A 23233-nucleotide genomic window follows, 5' to 3' on the forward strand; every position below is an offset into this window, starting at 1 on the left:
CTCTGGCCAAAACCAAACTAAGAAACTGATGATCTTATCAGGTGCTCATCTGTACTCTTTGAAAACTGATGCTTTTGTATTAATAAGAAAATCTGTTCCTGCCTTTTGACTACTTGACACAAACGGGTAACAGAAATTCCTTATAATTGTATGTTTTTCACTGTCAAAATGATAGATAAGTAGTTGGGGGCACATTGAGGAAAAAGTACTTTGTTGCTTTAACAGATAAATCACAGAGCTGTCACACCACAGAAATATATTCTGTGCTCTGAGCAAACCGTTTGGCAGAGGGTCTGTCCATTCTTCCACTCAGGAACCCCCAAAATGACTGAGACTACCATTTATTATCACATGGATTCAGTTTTATTGTGGTAGTGTTTGTGTTTGCATTTTATAAAGTTCTTAATTTCCAAGTGATAGATAGCTCTGGATAAGGAATCCTGGCATCTTTTAGGTGAAGATAAGACCGTCAATCTAATTATCTTCCTCAAAGCTTTCTAGGGCTATGTACCTTGAAGTTTTACTTTTTAACTGGCGTCATTTTGACAAACTATTTTTGGTATATATTTCATTTAGCTTTTTTTTTGCCTCTAGGGTTATTGCTGGGGCCCGTGAATCCACTGCTCCTAGAGGCCATTTTTTCCCCTTTTGTTGCCATTGTTGTGGTTATTATTGTTGTTGTTGATGCTGTTAGTTATTGGATAGGACAGAGGAGGGGAAGAGAGAGTGAGAGGGAGAGAAAGACACCTGCAGACCTGCTTCACTCTTGTGAAGCTACTCCCCTGCAGGTGGGGAGCCAGGGGCTCAAACTGGGATCCTTACGCCAGTCCTTGCACTTTGCGCCACGTGTGCTTAACCTGCTGCACTACCACCTCATTTAGCATTTCTATGTGGGTTTGTTTTGATCCTCACAATAGGTTCTACTACTCCAGACTAATTTTTTTCCCCAGATAGATAACCGCAGTACTAAATTTTCCCCAGACTCAACCTGTGTTGTGCTCACGACCATGACAAAGCAGCAAGTACATTACCCATGTGAACTATCTTGCCGGCCTCGCATCTATGCTTTCAGAAGAGGAGAGGGATGGGAGCATTAAATGACATTAATGTCATTTAATTTTAGTCTTTACATTCTGCCTCTTCTCACTCCAAAACTAATGAGTTTTTTATATTAAAAAATAATTAACTACATTAACTCTCTTCATAAAACAACAGCTGCAGTTACATAGGCCTACAGTTTGCTAACCAGAACAGTTTTTCCATTTTACTGAATTTGGGTTTGTTTTTCCCTTGGCCATAATTTCATGATAATTTTGGTTTGTTAGTAATCCTAAAGACACACCCCAAAAGTCTCTTGGGAATATAGGACATTAAATAGTGAAATTGAGATGTTTGTTTCATATTGTTGATCAAGTTCTCTCTTTAAAAAAAAAGATTCATGAGCAAAAGAGAAGAAAAACGACGCAAGAAGCATCCCCCTGGCATGTGATACTAGAGACTGAACTCAGGACCTCACACTTTAGAGTCCAAGATGTTATCCATGTCCCACCTCCTAGAGTCATTGATGAGTCCTTTAATGTGTGTTTGTTTTAAATGAGACCACCAGAGCACTGGTTTGCTCTGGCATAACATGATGTCAGGGATTGAAATTGGGGCCTTGGGAATGTAGATTCTGTGCTCTAAAAGGATGAACTCTGAACTGCCCTCTTGAGTTTTTATTGTGAAAGAGAGCAGATATTTCATTTAGGCCTTAGAGTAGACGGTAATACTCTGATGGGTCATCCTGACATAGAATACTTACTGCTTTTAAGCATGGAGCCAAACAACTCAGGGCTTATATCCTTCAACTTACAAGACTAAAGCAAATGCGTGCACTGATTAATTTTAAAACCTGTGTTACCACTAGAAGGTAATGCTATATGACACTCCTCTTCTTACTATATGTAATATATTAAGCAGAAAGCAATACAGCAAACTAGGGAAGCAGAAATGAGTGCTGTTAAATCAACTGCATACATTGTACTTCTGCAGAGAAGAGCTTTTTGAACATATACTACATATGTTCAAAAATCATTTACTCACAATTTAGGGCAATTACTAAAAATGATGTGAGACAGGTTGCAGTTACAATGTTGTTCGTTGGATTCTGAAGTACTTAACAGGTATTTTGATATATTCCTGTTTAGGGTTACCAGTCTATGTGCTTATACATTCTTTTCAGAAAAACAGTTTTCCTCCAGTGGTAGATAAACATGGCAGACGAGTCTCCTTTGTCTCTTCAGCTAAATGTGATCCTTTTCACTTCACTGATTTGCTTTCTAGCAGCCTCCCCAGGTTAACCTTGCCACATGGTCAGTCTTCTGCTTGGTAGGTTTTATAAATCCTAAAAGTTCTAGTTCAGAAACTGCTCTGATAAACCGAGCACTGAAGGTTATAGCTAAGGAAACTCATAAAGCTGTATTTAAAAATAAAAATAGTTGCAAAGTCAGTGTTAACATTCATTGGTAAAATGAAATAGACTCGTGAAATTAAAATTATAATCCTCAGCAGAAAAGATTAAACATTAGAATCTACTGTCAACAAGACAGAGTGCTTAATGCTTATACATAACATGGGCATTGTTATACATTCACATAACACAGACATTGTTCTCTCAGCTTCTAAAAGTACATTAATGACTCCAGAAAAATAGTAACAATTTAAGGAGTTTCTAGTGAGTTCTGTAATTATATTGACACAAGTTTTATACCAACTATTTTAGATTTGCTTCTACTTTACACTAAATTTAGAGTATTTAGAAATGAGTTATGGCTAATGCTAAGTGATAAGGATGTTTGGAGCATTCTCTAATATAGATCTGAAGAAACGATAAACTTATATTCTAAATGTGTCCTTGGGCACTGAACTGGTTTGAAAAGGATACTGGATAATTTCATTCCTTTCTTCTGAGGTTACAGAATTTGCATCCATTTGTTCAGCAGCTGTCACAACTGTTGCAAAAGCCTTTCAAGAGACAAGATAGAAAATAAATATCTCAACAGTTGCCAAATATTTTTCTATTGCACTTCCTTAGCTGCTCTGTAGTAAGCCAGGTCAAGCACTACTGATGTTGATAGCTGGCATATTTTTATTTACCACACCAAACTTTACATTCTCAAAATAATCATTTTAAATCAAGTACACACTGATAATTAAATGGTTTCTAAATAATCAGATTTCAGAGCAGGAAGAAGGATCACAGAGGGAAATGAAGCTAGTTATGGCTAAAAAGCAAAGGGTGTCCTGTACTCTCCACTCCCCAGCCTCCATTATCCCAGGAAAATGCCCAATTCCTTGCAAGCAGCTGATTATAAGTATTTTTAAATGGCGAAAAGACGTCTGCCAAACAGGGCCTATTACAGTTAAGCTCTTTGTAATATTCCTCTGAGGGAAAGAATAGCTATTTATTTTAAAGAATAACAGTTGTCCATTGCCTTGCCAAATATTCTTTGTACATCCTGATTACTAAGCCTGTTGTGTGTAGTCATTCCAGTATTTTTTTTTCTTTTATACAATAAAGGAAATATTAGATGATAATGCAGCTTTCAATTTTGGGGAAAAACAGAAGCAACCTAAATTGTTGAGCTTTTGTTTACTGTTAGCTGTGGGGTTAGACCATATACTTAGTCCAACCTGGCATGAATGCAGATTTGGCTTGGTTGAGATGTCTCAGAACAAAGGGGATTTAGAAATGGGGCTGTTGAGCTAAATTAGTTGCTTTTCTGCAGAAACTTTTGAAATATGAAGTGTGTTTTCCCATGGGATGGGGGAGATGAGTTACAAAGTACCAAAAGCACAAAAAGATTTTAAGAGTATTGTCTTGATTGATACATACACCCTACCCCAACACATACACACATACCTCTGACCAGTCCACAAGGTTGATGAGCCTGCTACATTCTAGGTGCAGTTTGTATGCAATGCAGATATCTGGGGCAACATTTGGAATGCAGCCTTCTTCACTTTTCAAGGTTTCATTCTAAAAATAATAGTAAGGCTAAGATGACCATTTTAAAAATGTCTAGGAATAAAAGCAACCATTAATGATATCAATAAATTTAGAAAGCAAATTAATAATATTTGGTTTCCTTTAATGAGCTGCATTTACGCTAAAGATTTGCATATTTTCACAAGACTAGAGTACTTCTCAACTATAGAAAACAGTGGTATGATAAACCTAGGGCATCTGGGAGCAGGAGGCATGCAAGTTTGGTGGACTATCACTATGTAACCTACCTCCTGGCCTTGCATATATTTTTTAACAGTTCTAGTTTAGAGTTGGGTCTTGATCTATTAGAAAACTCCCATGGGAGCCAAGCGGTAGCACAGTGGGTTTTAAGTGCAGGTGGTGCAAAGCGCAAGGACCAGCATAAGGATCCCGGTTCCAGCCCCCGGCTCCCCACTTGTAGGGGAGTCACTTCACAGGTGGTAAAGCACGTCTGCAGGTGTCTGTCTCCCCGTCTCTGTCTTCCCCATCTCTCTCCATTTCTCTCTGTCCTATCCAACAACAACATCAATAACAACAATGTTAAAACAAGGGCAAAAGAAATATCAAAAAATTTAAAAAACTCCCAGGCTCAGAAATGTAATCTCTCATCTAAGCAATAAATTATTAATGTATTTTTCATTTTAATACATTATTATATTAATAATTAATTACATGTATTGATGCATTTCTATTTCCATAAAAGTTCGTAGACTTCTTAATGGATTTTTCAGTAAAAAGCTACTTGCAACATTAAAAATGACATGAACTCCAGCAACAATATACTATATTAATACTTATATCACTACCAGGACTATGAGCTATGTCTGCCAATGAAAATGCTACATTAATACTGCAGACCCAAACCCTTTCAAAAATTGAGTAATTTTTCAACCTCTTTGAAATCTATGATTCTTATTAACCACTGAAACAATTTCACCTGCATATGGAGATTATACTTCTCCAAACTGCTTAAGTTTAATCAGATTTCTTCTGTACCTATCACTGCTCAAGTTTTCTAAGTTTTAAAATGTGAATGAATAACCAGAGAGGTAGCTTTGCATGCTTGAGGTTTCTAGTTTGTTCCCCAGTAGCAAATGCGCCAGACTGGTACTTTAGCTTGCCAGAAAGTGAAAATGCTCTCTCACATACTCAGATGTGATAAATACATCATTAAAAAATAATTAGTATTTAAAATGTTGAACCCTTGATCAAGAGGTCCTGGTGTGGTCACTGGCATAACATGTGGCAGAGAAATGCTCTGATTCTCTCCCTGCTTCCCCAGCTCTTTCTGAATAATAAAATAAATCTTTGAAAACTAAATAATTCAAGATGAAATCTTCATATATTAGTTTTCTTCACCTGAAACAATCACTTGGATCTTTTAAGTAGTTGTACTAAGTCATATTGTTTGACCTGTTAAGTCTAAGAAACATTCCTTATTTGCACAAGCATAACAGTAATATACTCTTAAGTCACAGTGCCTGTGATCTGGTTTTATCACATGGTCACAAGTTGGCAGCATTAGCTGTCTACTTATTGGTACCCTGATAGGCTTAGAGAAAATCTAAAGAAAAAAATTTTTTTTTAAATATATGAAAGAGGTACAACCAGTGCTGCCAACTCTATAGTCACTACAATTGGAAAGTTATAATATTCCTGTAGCGAATCAAGCCTGGGGTCTAAAATCTCTTAAAACATCTGAGAGGGGGCCGGGAGGTGGCACACCCAGTTAAGCACAGTATTACAATGTGGAAGGACCCAGTTTGAGCCTACACCCCACTTGCAGGGGGGATGCGTCACAAGTGGTGAAGCAGGTCTGCAGATGTCTTTCTCTCTCCCTCTTCTTTTTTCTTTTAAAAAGATTTTATTTATTAATGAGAAACATAGGAGAGAGAAAGAACCAGACATCACTCTGGCATATGTGTTGCTGGGAATCGAACTCAGGACTTCATGCTTGAGAGTCCAAAGCTTTATTATCACTGCGCCACCTCCTGGACTACTCACTCTCCCTCTCTATGCCTTTCCCTCTCAATTTCTTTCTGTCTTGTCAAATAAAACTGAAAAAGGAAAAAAAGAAGAAAAAAAAGCCACCAGGAGTAGTGGATTCACATAGTGCTGGCACTCAACTGATGGCAAAAAAAAAAAAAAAAATCAGAAAAAGGAATTTGTTCTTACCTTAAGATAATAATAAGGATTGTTGAGTGCAGTGTGGACAGCAATTCTTGGAGCAGCATTCAAGTGTTCACGAAGGGTGTGGGCAGCGCTGAAGTATACCACCTCGTGTAAAGGCTGTGTCTCTGGAGGCAGGAGATATTCTCTAAAACAGCCCAAAGTCAGGTATCAACTTTTTAAAAAAAATACTTATTCCCTTTTGTTGCCCTTGTTTTATTGTTGTAGTTATTATTGTTGTTATTGGTGTCCTCGTTGTTGGATAGGACAGAGACAAATGGGGAGAGGAGGGGAAGACAGGGAGAGAAAGATAGACATCTGCAGACCTACTTCACCCCCTGTGAAGCAACTCCCCTGCAGGTGGGGAGCTGGGTGCTTGAACCAGGATCCTTACACTCGTTCTTGCACGCAAGCTTAACTTGCTGCGCTACTGCCCAAGTCCCAGGTATCAACTTTTGTAAGCAGAGGGTTGTTTTCATTCTAGCATATTTGGTCAATTTTCTATGGAAGACCGAGGAAATTTAAAAAGCAGTATCAACAACCAAAATCAAACATGGAAAAAAAAAAATCAAATTCAGTACAGACCCACTCAGAATTATACCTTTTCATATATCTATATCTATATATATCTATATATATCTATCTATCTATATATGATATATTCCAGAATTTAGGCTATAATATATATAATTTTTATTTAAACCTTTAAGAATAAATGGATCCATGCCTGAGGCACCAAAGGTCCCAGGTTCAACTCCTAGCCCCACTATAAACCAGAGTTGAGCAATGCTCTGGTAAAAAGAAAAAGTAAATTTGCTCAAAATCTGTAAGGTGGAATTTCTTAAATACATTCATGAATACTTTTCTGGAGTATTAACTAATTTATTTAGAAGACTAAGAAATCCACATTCCTTCCATGGCAAACATTGAATTCTTGGAGGCATTAAGTATCTGCTTCAGTTCTAGAATTAAGAGTTTAAGAAATTCTTTTTAGATGATAACAGAAAATGTTTTAATAGGCATATCACAGAAGTGCTACCTTGAATATTGCTATGCTTGAATTACTTACTCTTATATTAGAAGTCAAATTCTACTTTTAGAATATTGAAAAAAAATTATGTTCATAAAATTTTAATTGTTTAAAAATACTGACATGGAATGAAGAGATATTAGAGAATTAGAGAATGGAAGATCTTTACATGCCATACAGCAGATAAGAGGCTGATATCCAAAATATATATTAAAAAAAACTTGCCAAACTCAGCAACATTAAAACAAATGACCCCATCCAAAAGTGGGGAGAAAATATGAAGAGAATATTCACTATAGAGGAGATCCAAAAGGCCAACAAACATAAAAAAAATGCTCAAAGTCTTTGTCAGAGAAATGCAAATAAAGATAATGAGATACCACTTCACTCCTGTGATAATGTTATACAACAAATGCTGGAGAGGTTTTGGGGACAAAGGAACCCTCCTGCACTACAGGTGGGAATGTAAATTAACAACCCCTGTGGAGAGCAGTTTGGAGAACTCTCAGAAAGCTAGAGATGGACCTTCCCTATGACTCTGCAATTCCTCTCCTGGGGATATATCCCAAGGAACCAAACATACCCATCCAAAAAGATTTGTGTATATCTATATTCATAGCAGCACAATTTGTAATAGCCAAAACCTGGAAGCATCCCAGGTTTTGTCCCACAACAGATGAGTGGCTGAGTAAGCTGTGGTATATATACACAATGGAATACTACTCAGCTATTAAAAATGGTGAATTCACCTTCTTTATCTTGGATGGAGCTTGAAGGGTTCATGTTAAGTGAAGTAAGTCAGAAACAGAAGGATGAATATGGGATGATCTCATTCAGAAGTTGAGAAAGAAGAACAGAAGGGAAAACAAAGTGGAACTTTAGACTGGGTTTGGTGTACTGTACCAAAGTAAAAGGTAGGGAGGAGAATTCAGGTCCTGGGACATGATGGCAGAGGAGGACCTAGTAGAGGTTGATTGTTATATGGAAAGCTGAAAAATGTTATGCATGTACAAACTATTATGTTTTACTCAACTGTAAACCATTAATCCCCTAATAAAGAAATTTTAAAAATCCTTAAAATAAAAATGCTGATGGATTATTTATTTATGAACTAGATGAAAAGCAATTTTAATGCAACTTGAGTGTAAAAAAAAGTGTCAAAAATCATTTTGAATGGATAATGAGCTCATCAGCTGGTCTGTGCCTCAACAGACATAGCTTTTGCGTGGCCTGAAAGGTAGTCAATTGGTAGGGAGAATGTTTGGATAATACCTCAAGTATTACTATCTTACTTAACATTAAGTTATTGATGTAGTTGTTGTCTCAGGAATCATTTCATGATGCTGAATAATTGTGTTCTTGCATGGGTCGTTAAACCATAAAATCTTCACACACTAACATCAGGGTATTCCACTGACTTGGAAATCTAATGAGGCAATCAGGTAAGTGTTAATTTAGGGGGGGGGTCTATTGTCTCATGTGAATTAATTCTTCTTTTTAACATCTATATGTTTAAGGCTTAAAAATTCAGGTAATTCCAAAGACAAAAAGAACTTTTCTGAATCTCCTATAAGAATATCCAACAGAGGCAAATTAAAATGTCTGCCATGTTATTTTGCTTCCATAGCTGAACAGTGACCAAACAACATCCTGCATTACTAGCATTTTTATTCAAGTGCAGACTTGGATATTGGGACCAGAGTGCTGCCTGATCCTTAGTTTGGCTACAGATCAGAGTTTACAAGTAGAAGACTTAGTTTTCAGGGGACGGGACACCTACTCTCAGCAATAGACTTGAAGTTGAAGCTTATATACTGGGGGAAAAAGTCATTTAGAAAGTAGCAACTTTTCTTGGTTCAGTAGTTTCAACAAGAGCAGCTCATGGTGTGCTAGGGACTTAGCTTCTGGGGTTTACTGCTTGCATTTTTTTATTTTGACATCTTTTCTAACAGATTCCAAGCTCTGTGCAAACATGTATGATGCTGTCCCTGTGGGCAATGAGGAGACATTATATGACCTTCTGGTAGATATATCAGCATTCTGGGACTGACTATGGCTTTGTACAGGCCATGACCTCTCAGGGTATCAGCTACCATATGTGATTTTTTTTTTTTTTTCATATGTAACTCTTTAGGTTCTTTTTTGCTTTAAAATGCTAGTCACAATCTCTTTCAACCTGGGATATATAGCTTAGCATATTTCAATCATACTCCTCTATATTTAATAATTGCTTAAGAGATGCACAGTCAGGTATATCAGGCCAAAGATCAAGAGAGGGGAATGCCTGGTTTGGCTTAAGAGCCAGGTGGTGGCGAACCTAGTTGAGTGCACATTACAATGCACAAGGACCCAGGTTCGAGTCTCCAGTCCCCACCTGCAGGGGGAAAGCTTCATGAGTGGTGAAGCAGTGCTGCAGGTGTCTATCTCTCTTCCTCTCTATCCCACCCTTCCCTCTTGATTTCTGGCTGTCTCTATCCAATTAAAAAAAAGCTAGTAAAATTTTTTTCTTTAAAAAAGCTTACATTGTGGGATTTGTAGAAAATCAAAATAGTAGTCTGCCATTTGGCCTAGAAAGTATGCTAAATTACATTGAAAAGTTACCTTTTTTCTTAGCAAGGGCAATGTTATACAACTGTTATAAATGAAAGTTAGGGGCTGGGGTTGGTGCATCTAGTACAGTGCACATGCTGCTATGTGTAAGGACCCTAGTTCAAGCCTCTGGTTCCCACCTGCAGTGGAAAGAAATCTTTAGACTAGCTAGAGGCTAGATGCTAAAAGAGTAAGATAGCTTAGTAGGGTAAGGAAGGTTAACTCTGTGAGTGCAAAAAGATTAATTTCTGGCTTGTAGGTCAGTTCAGTGATTGCATCATTTTCCTCATTTTGTTTCCTTTTGTCACAGTTGGTTGATTACTTGGAACTCTTCTACAGTAATAGTAATTTCTCCCCAGTGATGAGGAACAATGACTCTATCCCAACACTGTCTTAAAAGCAGAACTTTTCACTATGAAAGATTGGTAATTTATCAGAAAACAATGCTTGTCATGAGAGAGACAGACAGAGACAGATACCAGCTGCATTATGAAGCTTCTCCCAATGCTGTAGACTTGAACCTGGGTTATGCACATGGCAAAGCAGACACTTTCACAGGTAAAATATCTTGCCACGCTAGCTGCTATCTTTTTTCGTATTTGATTCTAATCAGTACTTGACCTATTACTGTAAGCTATTAAAAAATGGAATAAGCAGTGACAATATCTGCTTTGAAACTATTGGAGAGTGGTCTGGGAGGTGGCACAGTGATAGGGCTTTGAACTCTCAAGCATGAGGTCCTGAGTTTGATCCCTGGCAGCACATGTGCCAGAGTAATATGTGGTTCTTTCTCCTCCTATCTTTCTCATAAAGAAAGAAAATCTTAAAATATACATATATTGGAGAGAGAAGAGCAGCAGCATCACTCTGGCACATTCGATTTTGAAGATCAAACTTGGGGGATCTCATGCTTGAAAGTCCAAGATCTTATACACTGTGCCACCTCCCAGGTTACAAATCATTTGCCTTTCCAACTGTTTTGAGACATGCTATTGCATGTCTCAGAAGTCCAAGAGTCATCATTTTTTTGATAGTAAAGTTGAGAGGGAAATGGCAAGACAGAAAGAGAGACACATGCACACCTTCACTGCTTGTGAAGCACTGCTTGCTTCCTCCCTACAGGTAGAGACTAGGGATTTGAACCCCAGTCCCTGAATGTGATAATGTGTACACTCTACTGGGTGCAACAGCACCAGCCCCCACCCCAAATAATCATGCTAAGATAAAGGCAGGACTAGTCATGCTACTGTTCTGAATGAAAATGGCATGAATTTCAGATCTTAAATGCAACAGACTCACCTCACCATACTATCAATGAAGTTCACAACTTTATCTCTGAGTATTTCAAACTTGCTCTGCTTCTTAGTTGTTCTTCTTAACTCCTTCATTTCCAATAAGGACTACGGATGAAAGAACATACTGTTTTCTGGTAATCTGTGACTTAAAACTCCTCAAAGAGAAGCCTTTTTTATTACTCAGGCAGAGGCAGTAGATGGTTTTTCCATAAGACATAATGTGCAGAGAAAGAACGAGATCAAAATAGATGGTTTTTATTTTTAACTTTCAAAGCTTGGAAAGAATCTCTCTTCTTAGGTATTTTGCTTCAAATTCCTATCAAGTGAATTTTGAAGGAAAAGAGCAAAAAGGCAGTTCACTTCATTACTAAGTCATATAGCAGAGTGCTCATTAATCATAATCCATTACTGGATTTAAGAAAAAGACTTCTGAGGTGCACCTGGCTAAGCACAGATATTACCATGTGCAGAAACCTGGATTTGAACCCCAGCTTCCCATCTGCAGCCAGGAGGCTTCAGAAGTGAAGCAGGTCTGCAGGTGTCTTTCTTCCTCTCTATCTCTCTTCCCCTCTCAACTTGTCTCTGTTCTATCAAGTATTATAGGAGAAAAGAGAAATAAATGCCCTAATCTATGACTGAATAGAATTTATACATTTTGTTTTGATTAGATCAATCTTTTTAACTTTATGTTAAATATTGGTATCATGGTACAAAGAAGGTTCTTGCTTTCATAACCAAGATCCTACGTTAGAACTATCTGAAAAGACTAGACTGGATATATAGTGACTTGGTTTCTACTCTGTAGCAAATATGTATTATACAAATCAAGAAAAGAAGTTATGGGACATATATTTAGTGGAATACTACTCTAATTTAAAAAAAAAGATGATATTGTGTCCTTTGGGACAAAACAGATGAAATGTGAGGTGAACACAGTTAATGAAGTAAGGAGGTAAAAGACAACTACTGAATGGTCTTGCTCGTATGCAGAATATAGAGAACTGAAACATGAACTAAACTGAAATCTGTCTCTTAAACTTCATGAGAATTACAGTGATTATAAATTGGAAGAAGAATGGGGGCAGAACTTTGTGAATGTGGTATAGAACTATACCCTGGTAACTTTATTTTCGTGTAAACCACTAATAAGAACTATAAACAAAGAAAAACATCTGAAGCTAATGAGTTAGTTTCATTTGGATATTTTGATTTTGATTTTTTTTTTTTTTTTTACAAAAAGCAAGTATCTCAAAAAGATAATCAGATTCCTTTTTGCAAACATCTTCCCACTTTCCTTTACTGTCAGTTAATGCTCTTCTTGTCTGAAAGCTGTAAGAAGTTTCCACCTACATCACATAGTGAATTCCAGACTAAGTATAAGAAAATAGAGATGGCAGTGGGATTAACAGCTGATTAATTTTTAAGTGAGTTACAAAGTTTGTTTTCTTCCTGATTGAGGTTTAAAACTGAAGTGACCTACCTTCTGAAGATTATAGAGGTCTGTCTTCTGAAGTCCCTTTGCCTGTGATCCAGAAGTATCTTCTTCCTCTTTGACTTGTGCTTTTAACACAAAACCAATATATAGCAACTAAAGCAAACCTTTTCAGTCAAGAAAACAAACCTTTTACTACATCAAGGGAAATAAAGTTTAACCTATTTATTATTGTTTTTTAAATTATTTATTCTCTTTGTTGCCCTTCTTTTATTGTTGTAGTTATTATTGTTGTTGTCGTTGTTGGATAGGACAGAGAAATGGAGAGAGGAGGGGAAGACAGAGAGGGGAAGAGAAAGACACCTGCAGACCTTGACCCTGGGGGTTCAAACCAGGATCCTTACATAAGTCCTTGCACTTTACGCCACCTGCACTTAACCCGCTGCACTACCACCTGACTCCCTAACCTATTTCTTTTAATGTGGCAAGTCAAGGCTCCATCAAATAAATTATTTCTTTCACAAATTTAAGGTCAGTAAATATTACATTAGTTATGGCACAGAGAGGTCTTCAAAAAAGGAACTCTGAGGGACCCAGGGAGTGGCACACTGAGTAGAGCACACGTTACCATGTGCAAACACTCAGGTCCCCACATACAGTGTGGAAAGCTTTACAAGCAGTGGAGTAGTGCTGCAGATGTTTCTTTTTCTCTCTCCCTCTGTTCCTTCTCTTTTTGTCCTACCAAATGAAAGAAAGAAAAAAACAATTGGCCACCACAAACAGTGGAATTGTCATGCAAGCATCGAGCCCCTGGCAGCAAAAGCCAACAAACAAAACCCCTCTGAAATTTTAAAATGTGACAATAGAAACAGAATAAAATAACCCCCCATGTGCCTCCCTCCCCCAAATCGTAAAACTCCAAGCCTTTATTTGTTTTAAGGAGAACACATTTAAATGTATTCTTTTGATTATGCCACAACTGTAAATATCACAAAGCTATACCTTGACCTCACATCTTGCAAATTACTGCTTTGGTACAATGAATACTCTCTGTATATGAAGATGGTACTGTCTGAAAGTTCTGACATGATCCACAGTGTAAAGTGCAAAATTGGATGGCGGGGGAGGTTGGGTGGTGGTGCTAAGCGCAAGGACCAGTGTGTTCAAGCCCCCTGGCTCCCCATCTGCAGGGGGATCACTTCACAAGTGGTGAAGCAGATCTGCAGGTGTCTTATCATTTTCTCCCCCCGTTTTCCCTTTCTCTCTTGATTTCTCTCTGTCCTATCCAACAACAACAGTTGTAACAACAACAACAAAAGGAAAAAATGGCCTCCAGGATCAGTGGATTCATAGTGCAGGCACCGAGCCCCAGCAATAACCCTGGAGGCAAAATAAATAAATAAATAAAGTGCATAATAGTTCTTTAGCAAATGGAATAAAAAATAATTGCTGGTAAAAATGTAGTTGTGTCTAATGTGCAATGCCTACAAACCTCGGCTTCCTGAATAATGCATGTAGTCTGTCGAATCTTTTTCTAAGAGACATTGGAGCCAGTCCTTCCCAGTGAATGTTCATTTCATGCCTGACCACTTGCTGGACCCACTCTTGTGCTTTAGACAGGTATGTGGGATGACTTTGGAAGACCCCAGGGTACAGTGGCCATGTCATCATGTCTATCCACACTGCAGAAAAGGAACATGTAATTGGGGCCATGCACAGGGGGTCCAAGTTCAAGTTCTCTGGCTGCCTGAGATTCATTACCTCCAAATGGCCCTCACCATATTTAATGCAGATGAATTTGAAGGCATGATGGCTAAGAAGCATCTCATCCCAGATGGATATGGTGTCAAATACATTTCTAATGGTGGTCTTCGAGGCAAGTGGTGGCCCCTGCACTACTGAGAGCCTTGTGCTCTCAGTACATGTGGCATGAAGTGCAAGGAATGGCCTAAGGACCCCGGTTCGAACCCCCGGCTCCCCACCTGCAGGGGAGTTGCTTTCTCTCCCCCTCTCTCCATTTCTCTCTGTCCTATCTAACAACAACAACATTAATAACAACAACAATAAAAACTAGAACAATAAAAATAAGGGCAACAAAAGGGAAAATAAAAAATTCACTAAAATAGTCTTTTTAAAAAAAGAATAAATTTGAAAAGTGTGCAACTGGTGCATCTGTGTTGTTATTAAGGAATTAATTTTTTAGTTGTGAATAATTCTTAGGTCATGAAAGATTCAAGGTTAACAAATTTAATATATTTTATGTGCCATTTTATGAACAGCCTTAAAAATAAATAACACTATGACCTACTTAACCTCCTAAATGCAATTTAAACCCAGATTATAATTATGTAGCAATTATCAAAAAGGTAGCATATAGTCAAATATTTTTACTTGTCTAATGCAGAGGGTGCTTCAATTTCATGTTATTATTAACAATGTGTCATATTTGGAAAACAAAGACAAACATTTCTGTAAAGATTTTCTTCAATTTAAGAAATTCTTTACAATGTTAATTTTTCTTCTTTCTTTCTCTCTCTCTTTCCCTCTCTCTTTCTTTCTTTCTTTCTTTCTTTCTTTCTTTCTTTCTTTCTTTCTTTCTTTCTTTCTTTCTTTTTTTACCAGAGCTCTGGCTTATGGTGGTGCAGGGGACTGAGCCAGGGACTGAGCCAGGGACTTTGCAGTCTTAGGCATAACTATTATGCTATCTACCCCCACCTTGAATGTTAATCATTTTAGTCTCCAATTTTCCCATTTCTGAAAGCTGTATTGCTTTTTAACTTAAAAAACAAAGTACATCACAGACTGTTCACCAGGTTATATGACCTCCAATTAAAATTTTCATAGCATCTTCATTTTCTTTTTACAAAATACCCTGAGAAATTCACCCAATTTCTTGTATAGTCTTTTATGCTATTTATTCCTGAATGACCTTCAGGGAAGGGTCTCAGTGTACACAATGATGGGAGCTAAACTGTGAATCAGAAGGGAAAGAAAAAGGGATGGTGCACCTCATAGAGTGCACATGTTACTATGCTTGAGGACCCAGAGTCAAGCCCTTGGTGCCCACCAGCAGGTGGGAAGTTTCACGGGTGGTGGAGCAGTACTATAGGTATCTCCTCTTCTCTTTGCCTTTCTCTCCCTATCCCACCCTCTAAAAATGAAAAAATAAAGTGGCCACCAGGAATAGTAGCCATGCTAGCACTGAATGCCAATGGAAACCCTGGTGGCAACACACACACCCATCACATGTGCAGTGAAGCTCATGTGACCCAGTGACTCTAAAGTACAAAGACCTGAGTTCGAGCCCTGGAATCACATGGGTGATTTTTTTTTTTTAGTTTTTTTTTCTTTTCTTTTTCTTTTTTAAAGCAGCTATAAAAAGAGGAGGTATGCATGTTACCACTAACTAGCAGTGGGAGTTCAATCAACTTACTCTCTTTTGCAAATTTGATTTCAGTTTTTGTTTGTAGTTGGACTCAATGATTTTCATAATACTAATTTCTATCCCTTTAAATTTTTATGGTTTGACAAATTATAAAGCTTATTGCTATAGTGGCAAAAGAGCAATGCCTACACAGAATTTGGAAGGAACTCCCTTAATCTTATCTGGTCACTTCCTCATTTTATCATTCTCATGCACTGCAGTCAGGTAAACTTCATCTTTTATCTTCCACTAATGAGCACTCATCAGGTGCCTAGTATTGCAAAGATGGAGATACAGTGAGAGATTTTTGGCAAGAGCAGTTTTTCAAATCTACAGGACTTTCAAGACAAAAGAATACTTGCTAAATACAAAAAGGTTTAATATGGACATCCTGAAATTAAGTATGTTCACCATGCCATGTCCAATCTATGTATAATACTAATACATCAAGTTGCCTCTTTCCCCAAACTTCATTATTTTTTTCTATACAGAGAAAAACAAAAGGTGCTCTATCCTTTTTTAATACCATACTTGAGAGTTAGAAATACAGCAAGAGAAGTTAATGATCAGTAATCAGTCCATTTTACCCAATTAGAACAAAGGAGTGTTAGGGAACATGGCTATCTAGATAACCAGGCATTCTGAGCACTAAGCAGTATCAGTGATTCTATGGGTGGCATATAAAATAAAAGAATCGGTAACCCTACTGTTAAGGGATGCCAGGCTGCCCCCCACTGAGTTAGGACTAAAATATTTAAGGTTTTGTAAATCCGATTACAGCAAACTTCATGCATGTTTCACTAATCAGCATACAAATGAGCCTCTGAAGGCTGTTCACAGCTATTAGTTTTTCAAGCTTACAAATGATTTATGCAGTGCTTTTGAAAATTTTTTTTTTTTAAAGAACTAGATGAAAAGCTTAAAAAAAAATCTAGGGGGGAGTCGGGTGGTAGCGCAGTGGGTCAAGCACACGTGGCGCAAAGTGCAAAGACTGGCAGAAGGATCCTGGTTCTGGCCCCCGGTTCCCCACCTGCAGGGTAGTTGCTTCACAGGTGGTGAAGCAGGTCTGCAGGTGTCTGTCTTTCTCTCCCCCTCTCTGTCTTCCCCTCCTCTCTCAATTTCTCTCTGTCCTATTCAACAACAATAATAACTACAACAACAATAAAAAAACAAGGGCAACAAAAAGAAAATAAGAATTTTTAAAAAATTAAAAAAAAAATCTAAAAGGACTCCTTAATTACGATGCTCTGGTACTCTCTCTATAGTTTTTTTGTTGTGGCTATTGCTCCATTTTCTTTTACGGGCAAGTCCTCCAAACTGCAAACTGTCCATCTCAAAAATAATGTCTTCCTGTCCATTTTATGCTTTTAATTATTTATACCATATCTGAAACAGAACTATTTGGCCTCTTTGTGTTTGCTAATATCTGACATTCTGGGGTTTTTATGAGTGATTATGAGCTATTTTATCTCTTCATCTCAACACATAAGAATGTGGGTTTTTTCCATGCTATTTTAGTTCAGTGACTGTCATAGCCAGCAGAACTGGCAAGATAAGATATTCTCACCATCAAGGCTCTGAAACTGAGCCAGGAATTCCTCTATACTGTTTGCCATGATATTAATCTGCTTTTCAGGAGAGGACTTCAAAATCTCGAAACATTTTTGAAGCATAGTCATCAGTTCATCCTTTGCCAGCATCCTAGAACAGAATCAGTAACAGGAGATATAACTGGAAAAGTAATAAACTTAAAAACACAGTCTATAAAGTAAATGTTTCTGGTTAGAAGAAGATGGTATAAATTTACTAGCAGCCACCAATTTTTAGAAAGAGGTTTTCCTCAATGTATGTGGCATTACAGAGTATTCATGAGTGGCCTGGGAGGTGGTGCAGTAAATAAGGCACTGGATTCTCAAGCATGAGGTCTGAGTTCAAACGTTAGCAACACATGTATCAGAATAATGCTCTGGTTCTCTCTCCTTTCACTGAATACACACACACACACACACACACACACACACCCCCAATGAGAGCACTGTTAGATGGACAGGAGATGATTCAGAACTATAGCATCTGCCTCAAATGTGTGAGTCTCTGGGTTCTAGAATCCCAGCTACTAAACAGGAACAGCAGGGAAAACATTGCTCTCAGCCTTTCGCATTCTAAAAAAAAGAAGGCGCACATTGGGCTGGAAAGTAATATTCATGACACACTGGGTTTGATTCCCAATACAAAAAATGTAGTATTCAGAAGAGCTCTGGATTCACAGCTGAATTCTGACACTATAAATGCAATACAGCACATATGCCACAAAATATTCCTGATACTTGGTTTTCTTGTTAGCACAAATGGAAATAGAAACTCACATATTTCACAGGTTCAATTCAGACTTAAAATTCAATGAAAAGGGTGGTGGTGGTAGGGAGATAGCATAATAGTTATGCAGAAGATTTTTATGCCTGGTGTTCTCAAGTCTCAGGTTTAAGCCGCTGCACCATAAGTCAGAGCTGAGCAGTGCCCTGGTTAAAAATTTGAAAAATATACAGTGCCCACCACAAAGCAGGGATTTAATCTTTGGATTAGTGTTTTTATATTCTCTCTTTTTAATTTGATAGTTAATGGTTTATAGTACAGTTATTGACACATGAGTAAAACTCCTCATTTTATCATGACAGGTGTCTGCAAAACACTCTCATCCTCAGCCTAGGTGCTTTTCTGACATCAGGTACCAGTACCCCAAACCACCTCCAACACAGAAAGGCACACACACACACACACACACACACACACACACACTCACTCGAGTCCCTTGCACTCACTCACTCCTGAGTCCTTTGCTTTGGTGCAATACACCAACCCCATTTCAAATTTTACTTTGTATAGTTTTCCATTTCTTTAGTTCTAAACTTGAGGCAAAAAAAAAAAAAAGTCCACTAGGGAAGGCTATAATACCTATGCTAGATGATATTGTGTTTGAAAGGAACAGAAGAGTAATAATTTATCAAATTATTATCATTTTACCCATGGACTTTACAAATCTATGGACTTTACAAATGTCAGCTGATTCACCAAACTTTAAATAAGGTAGGAAATTTCTGCTAGTTCTATAGCATAGGTAGGATGGCTACATAATTCATTTCAAAGCCAAATATGAAATCTTTGTTAGAAATGGGAAAGGAATATAAACACTCTAAGATTAAGAATCCTGTTCCATGGAGTCCAGCGGTAGCGTAGTGGGTTAAGCGCACATGGCACGAAGCGCAAGGACCAGCATAAGGATCCCGGTTCGAGTCCCCGGCTCCCCACCTGGAGGGAAGACACTTCACAAGCAACGAAGAAGGTCTGCAGGTGTCTATCTTCTCTCTCCCTCACTGTCTCCCCCTGCTCTCCCCATTTCTCTCTGTCCTATCCAACAATGATGACATCAATAACAACAACAATAACTACAACAATGAAAAAACAAGGGCTACAAAAGGTAAAATAAAAAATTAAAAAAGAATCCTGTACCCAGAGTCAAAACTTTACAGGATCTCCCAGCTAAGTAATACTTCTTTCATAACAAACAACTAGAATCAGGTCAGTAATGATAAAGTGACATAAAACAATCATAAAAATTCTCAAGAAACAGATCTGAAGTAAAATTTCTTTTATTAATTTCAAAAGAAATACATTTTGAAAATCCCAAATAGAAGGCATTCTGCAAGATAACTAACTTATGTTTAATACTTTTCATAATAAGGATAAGCAGTGCTCTGGTTAAAAAAAAAAAGGCTCAATAGGTTATGACTACTGAGAAATTAGGCTGTCTACTTCAACTAAAATTTAAATTCAAGCAAAAAGTAAAATGTCATACAGTTAACAAGTTGGTAGGAATGGACAAAAACATTTCCTTGGTTTAAAGAAAAAAGTATAAAATCTTGCCCTCCTCTACCTACAGTAATAAGTATCCAAATATTTATCTGCAAGGCATTAAGCTACTAAATGAGTTAAACAAGGTACGTTATGTCAAATATACTTGAATAATCTGTTACATCTGACCTTCAATCCTACTTAAAGAGAAATCAGCATTTTCAGGGCCCATGAAACCACCGGCACTCATTTTCTAGCAGTGGCAAAGAAGCTGAGGGAATGCTGGTAGAAGTCTAACCCACATCATCAGCACCCTGAATACTGTGGATTCCCATGTTAGAGATAGTCACACGTTGTAATCTGCAGCTTACAAAACTGAATATTGAAAAAGGCAAAGGCGAGCAGTGAATTTTCAGGGTATATACGGGGCTATCATGCTTCAGTCATAACTTTTAACATGGCATTTGATTGGAGGGGGGAGACCTCTCACTTCATATTTAAACTTCCAAGAATTCAAGACAGTTATTATTCATTTACTGGAAGAGCTTAAGTCCTGTACATGCGCAATTTCATCACTCTCGGACCTAATTTTTCATTTGACTAGACGGGCACAAAGAGATACCACAGCAATGGAGCTTCCCTGGTGCTATTATAGCACTATGTGTTACCAGGGTTCAAACCTGGACCTTAAACATTGTAAGACATGCATTCTACCAGGTGAGCTATCTTTCATGTTCCATTCTTTTTATTCTTAGATAAGAATAAATTATCATTATTTCTAAAATAACAAAAGATCTTATGTTTCTCAAGTATTTTCTGATTTAATATAAAGCAAGACTTGAGGTAAAATTGGTTGATTGAGCTAAAATGTGATCAACCCAATGAAATAATTATCAATTATAATAAATTATACAAACATATAAAGAATCAACAAAGATGCCTGCCATCATCACTATGAATCAACATCATTACAGAGTCTAATCTACAGTAAATTAAGGAAAAATAAAGTGGTATGGATATTAGAAAAGATGAAACTTGTGGTAGTTGCAGTTGAGTTATTTTCATGTCAAATAAGGATTAAGTAAAATGTTACACTTTTTTAAAAATTTACCAAAGCAAACTCAGCTCTGGATTTATGGTAGTGATGGAAATCTAATATGGGACTATCAGAGCCTCAGGCACAAAAAGCCTGGCGCACAACCATTGTGCTATTTCCCTGGCTCAAAATGTTACACTTTTCAAATATGAGACATTACGCAGCCTGGGCAGCAGCACAGCGCCTCTAACACTGGACTCAAAAGAGTGACTCCCCAGTTTGATCCTTGCTATGGCATGTGCCAGAGAGATGCTCTGATTCTCTTGCCCCATCTCATGTCAATAAATAAAATCTTAAAAACTATATGAGACACTATACAGCAGTGATAAACCTTCATGATCACTAACATCCACATGCACACATATGCACCAGGCATCATCTGATCTCTGCAACAATGTGAGTATTTTCATTCCCGTATTTGGAAAGAGAAAACAGAAGCATGGAAAAACTAACATGTTCAGGGTCCCATGTGTAGTAATTATTAAAGCTGGAATTTGAATCCAATCTCAACTGGCCTCCATGCTATGTGACAACTCATAATATACCTCCATGGTAGACTATCAGAGTACAATACAATAACTACCACAACAAAAAACAACCAAACTCTCAAAACAAAATACAAGTTATGGAACACTAACTATATGTATATTTAATATGCTTATGCCTGGGAAAAAAATCTGGTAGCAGAAATTTCTAACAGTGGATGATTGGCTGTCCATTTTGTAACACAAAAAGTGTCAGTAAAAAAGTAATGTGATATTTTCATTTTGATTACAATTAGAGTGACTCTAAACCAAAATTTTGGACTAACCAAGCATAACCAAACAAAAGTAACTGAAGATAAATAAAAACTAAAGAAAAAAAATTACCCAAACATGTATTTTATATATAGCATCCCAAATGGAAAATTGAGCATGAGATTAGTATTTTTCAAACTAGGTTTTCAATAGTCATTAACCATTCATTCATTTATATACATTTGTTGAATGCTTACAACACTTTTCTGGGTCAGTGCTTTTTTTTTTTTTTTTAGATTTTTACTTATTATTAATGAGAAACATAGGAGGAGAGAAAAAGAGCCAGACATCACATTGGTACATGTGTTGCCCGGGATTGAACTCAGGACTTCATGCTTGAGAGTCCAATGCTTTCTTTATCCACTGTGCCACCTCCCGGACCACAGGGTCAGTGAATTCTGAGAGAGGTTACTATGGTAGGAGGAGAACCACAAAAGTCAGGTTCTGGAAGTCACTGGGAGAAAAGTAATGACTTATGTTAAATATTAATAACTGGCTAATACAAATGAAAACAGAGAACTGATCATTAAATTTAGGAACACAGGTCACTGGTGACTACCTAAAAAAGTTAAAAACATTTTTTTGGTGATCTTTTATTTATTTATTGGATAGAGACAGTCAGATACTGAGATGGAAGAAGAGGAGATAGGGAGAGAAACAGAGAAACCTGCAGCACAGCTTCACTACTTCTGAAGCTTTTCCCCTACAGGTAGGGAGCAGGGGCTTGAGCCGTGGTCCTTTTGCACTGTAACATGTACACTCAACTAGGTGCTCCACCAACCAGCCTGATGATTGAAATAGTTTTATATAAAAACTCAAAGAGAAAGTGAGGGGCTGGTGGCACACTGTGAGGACCAGATGCAAGCCTCTGGTCCCAACATGTGTGTGCGGAGGGTAGCTTCTCAAGTGGTGAAGCAGCACTGCAGTTCTGACCCTCTTCCCCTGTACCTCCCTCTTCCCTCTCAATTTCTGTTCCTATCCAAAAATAAATAAAAATATTGAAAAAAGAGAAGAATTTGACAGTATAATTTCCCTATTACCTCCTCCTTCCCTCTCAATTTGTTTTATCCAAAATAAATAAAAATGTTGCAAAAATAAAAAAAAGAGGGCAAGGGTAGATAGCATAATGGTTATGCAAACAGACTGTCATCTGAGGCTTCGAATCCCCTGTACCACCATAAGCCAGAGCTGATCAGTGCTCTGGTTAAAAGAAAAAAAGAAAATGAGAGAATTTGACAGTATAGTAATTTCAGATTATGATGGATTCCATCTAACATCCTTCTCCAAGATAATAATAGTAATAGGAAATGAGTCAACAGGCATATTAAAAGGTGTTCAAAATCACTGGTTATCAGAGAAATATAAATCAAGAAATGATGAGATACCCTCTCACCCTTCTGAGAATGGCCTACATCAGTAAGGACAGAATCAAGTACTAGTTGAGGATGTAGAAAAAAGGAACCTTTCTACACTGTCAATAAGAATACAAATTGGTGCAGCCCTACAGAAAACAGGAGGTTATTGA

The 23233-nt window shown here is 37.5% G+C and overlaps 1 protein-coding gene across 2 annotated transcripts in view; it reads right to left on the reverse strand.

Moving 5' to 3' along the window:
* Positions 1-340: 340 nt before the first annotated feature.
* ORC3 (origin recognition complex subunit 3) overlaps positions 341-23233 on the reverse strand; it is an 85817-nt gene continuing 62924 nt past the window's right edge. For both annotated transcript variants that reach the window (XM_007528708.3, XM_060205501.1), the window contains exons 14-20: positions 17534-17667; positions 12591-12670; positions 11115-11215; positions 6203-6344; positions 3902-4018; positions 2924-3003; positions 341-2424 (exon numbers count right to left, since the gene is read on the reverse strand). In XM_007528708.3, the coding sequence (XP_007528770.1) occupies positions 2319-2424; positions 2924-3003; positions 3902-4018; positions 6203-6344; positions 11115-11215; positions 12591-12670; positions 17534-17667 (760 nt within the window). In that variant the 3' untranslated portion in view covers positions 341-2318. The remainder of the gene's footprint in view (positions 2425-2923; positions 3004-3901; positions 4019-6202; positions 6345-11114; positions 11216-12590; positions 12671-17533; positions 17668-23233) is intronic.

The sequence above is a fragment of the Erinaceus europaeus genome, chromosome 13, assembly GCF_950295315.1.
Source record: "Erinaceus europaeus chromosome 13, mEriEur2.1, whole genome shotgun sequence".
Taxonomy (NCBI): Eukaryota; Metazoa; Chordata; class Mammalia; order Eulipotyphla; family Erinaceidae; genus Erinaceus; species Erinaceus europaeus.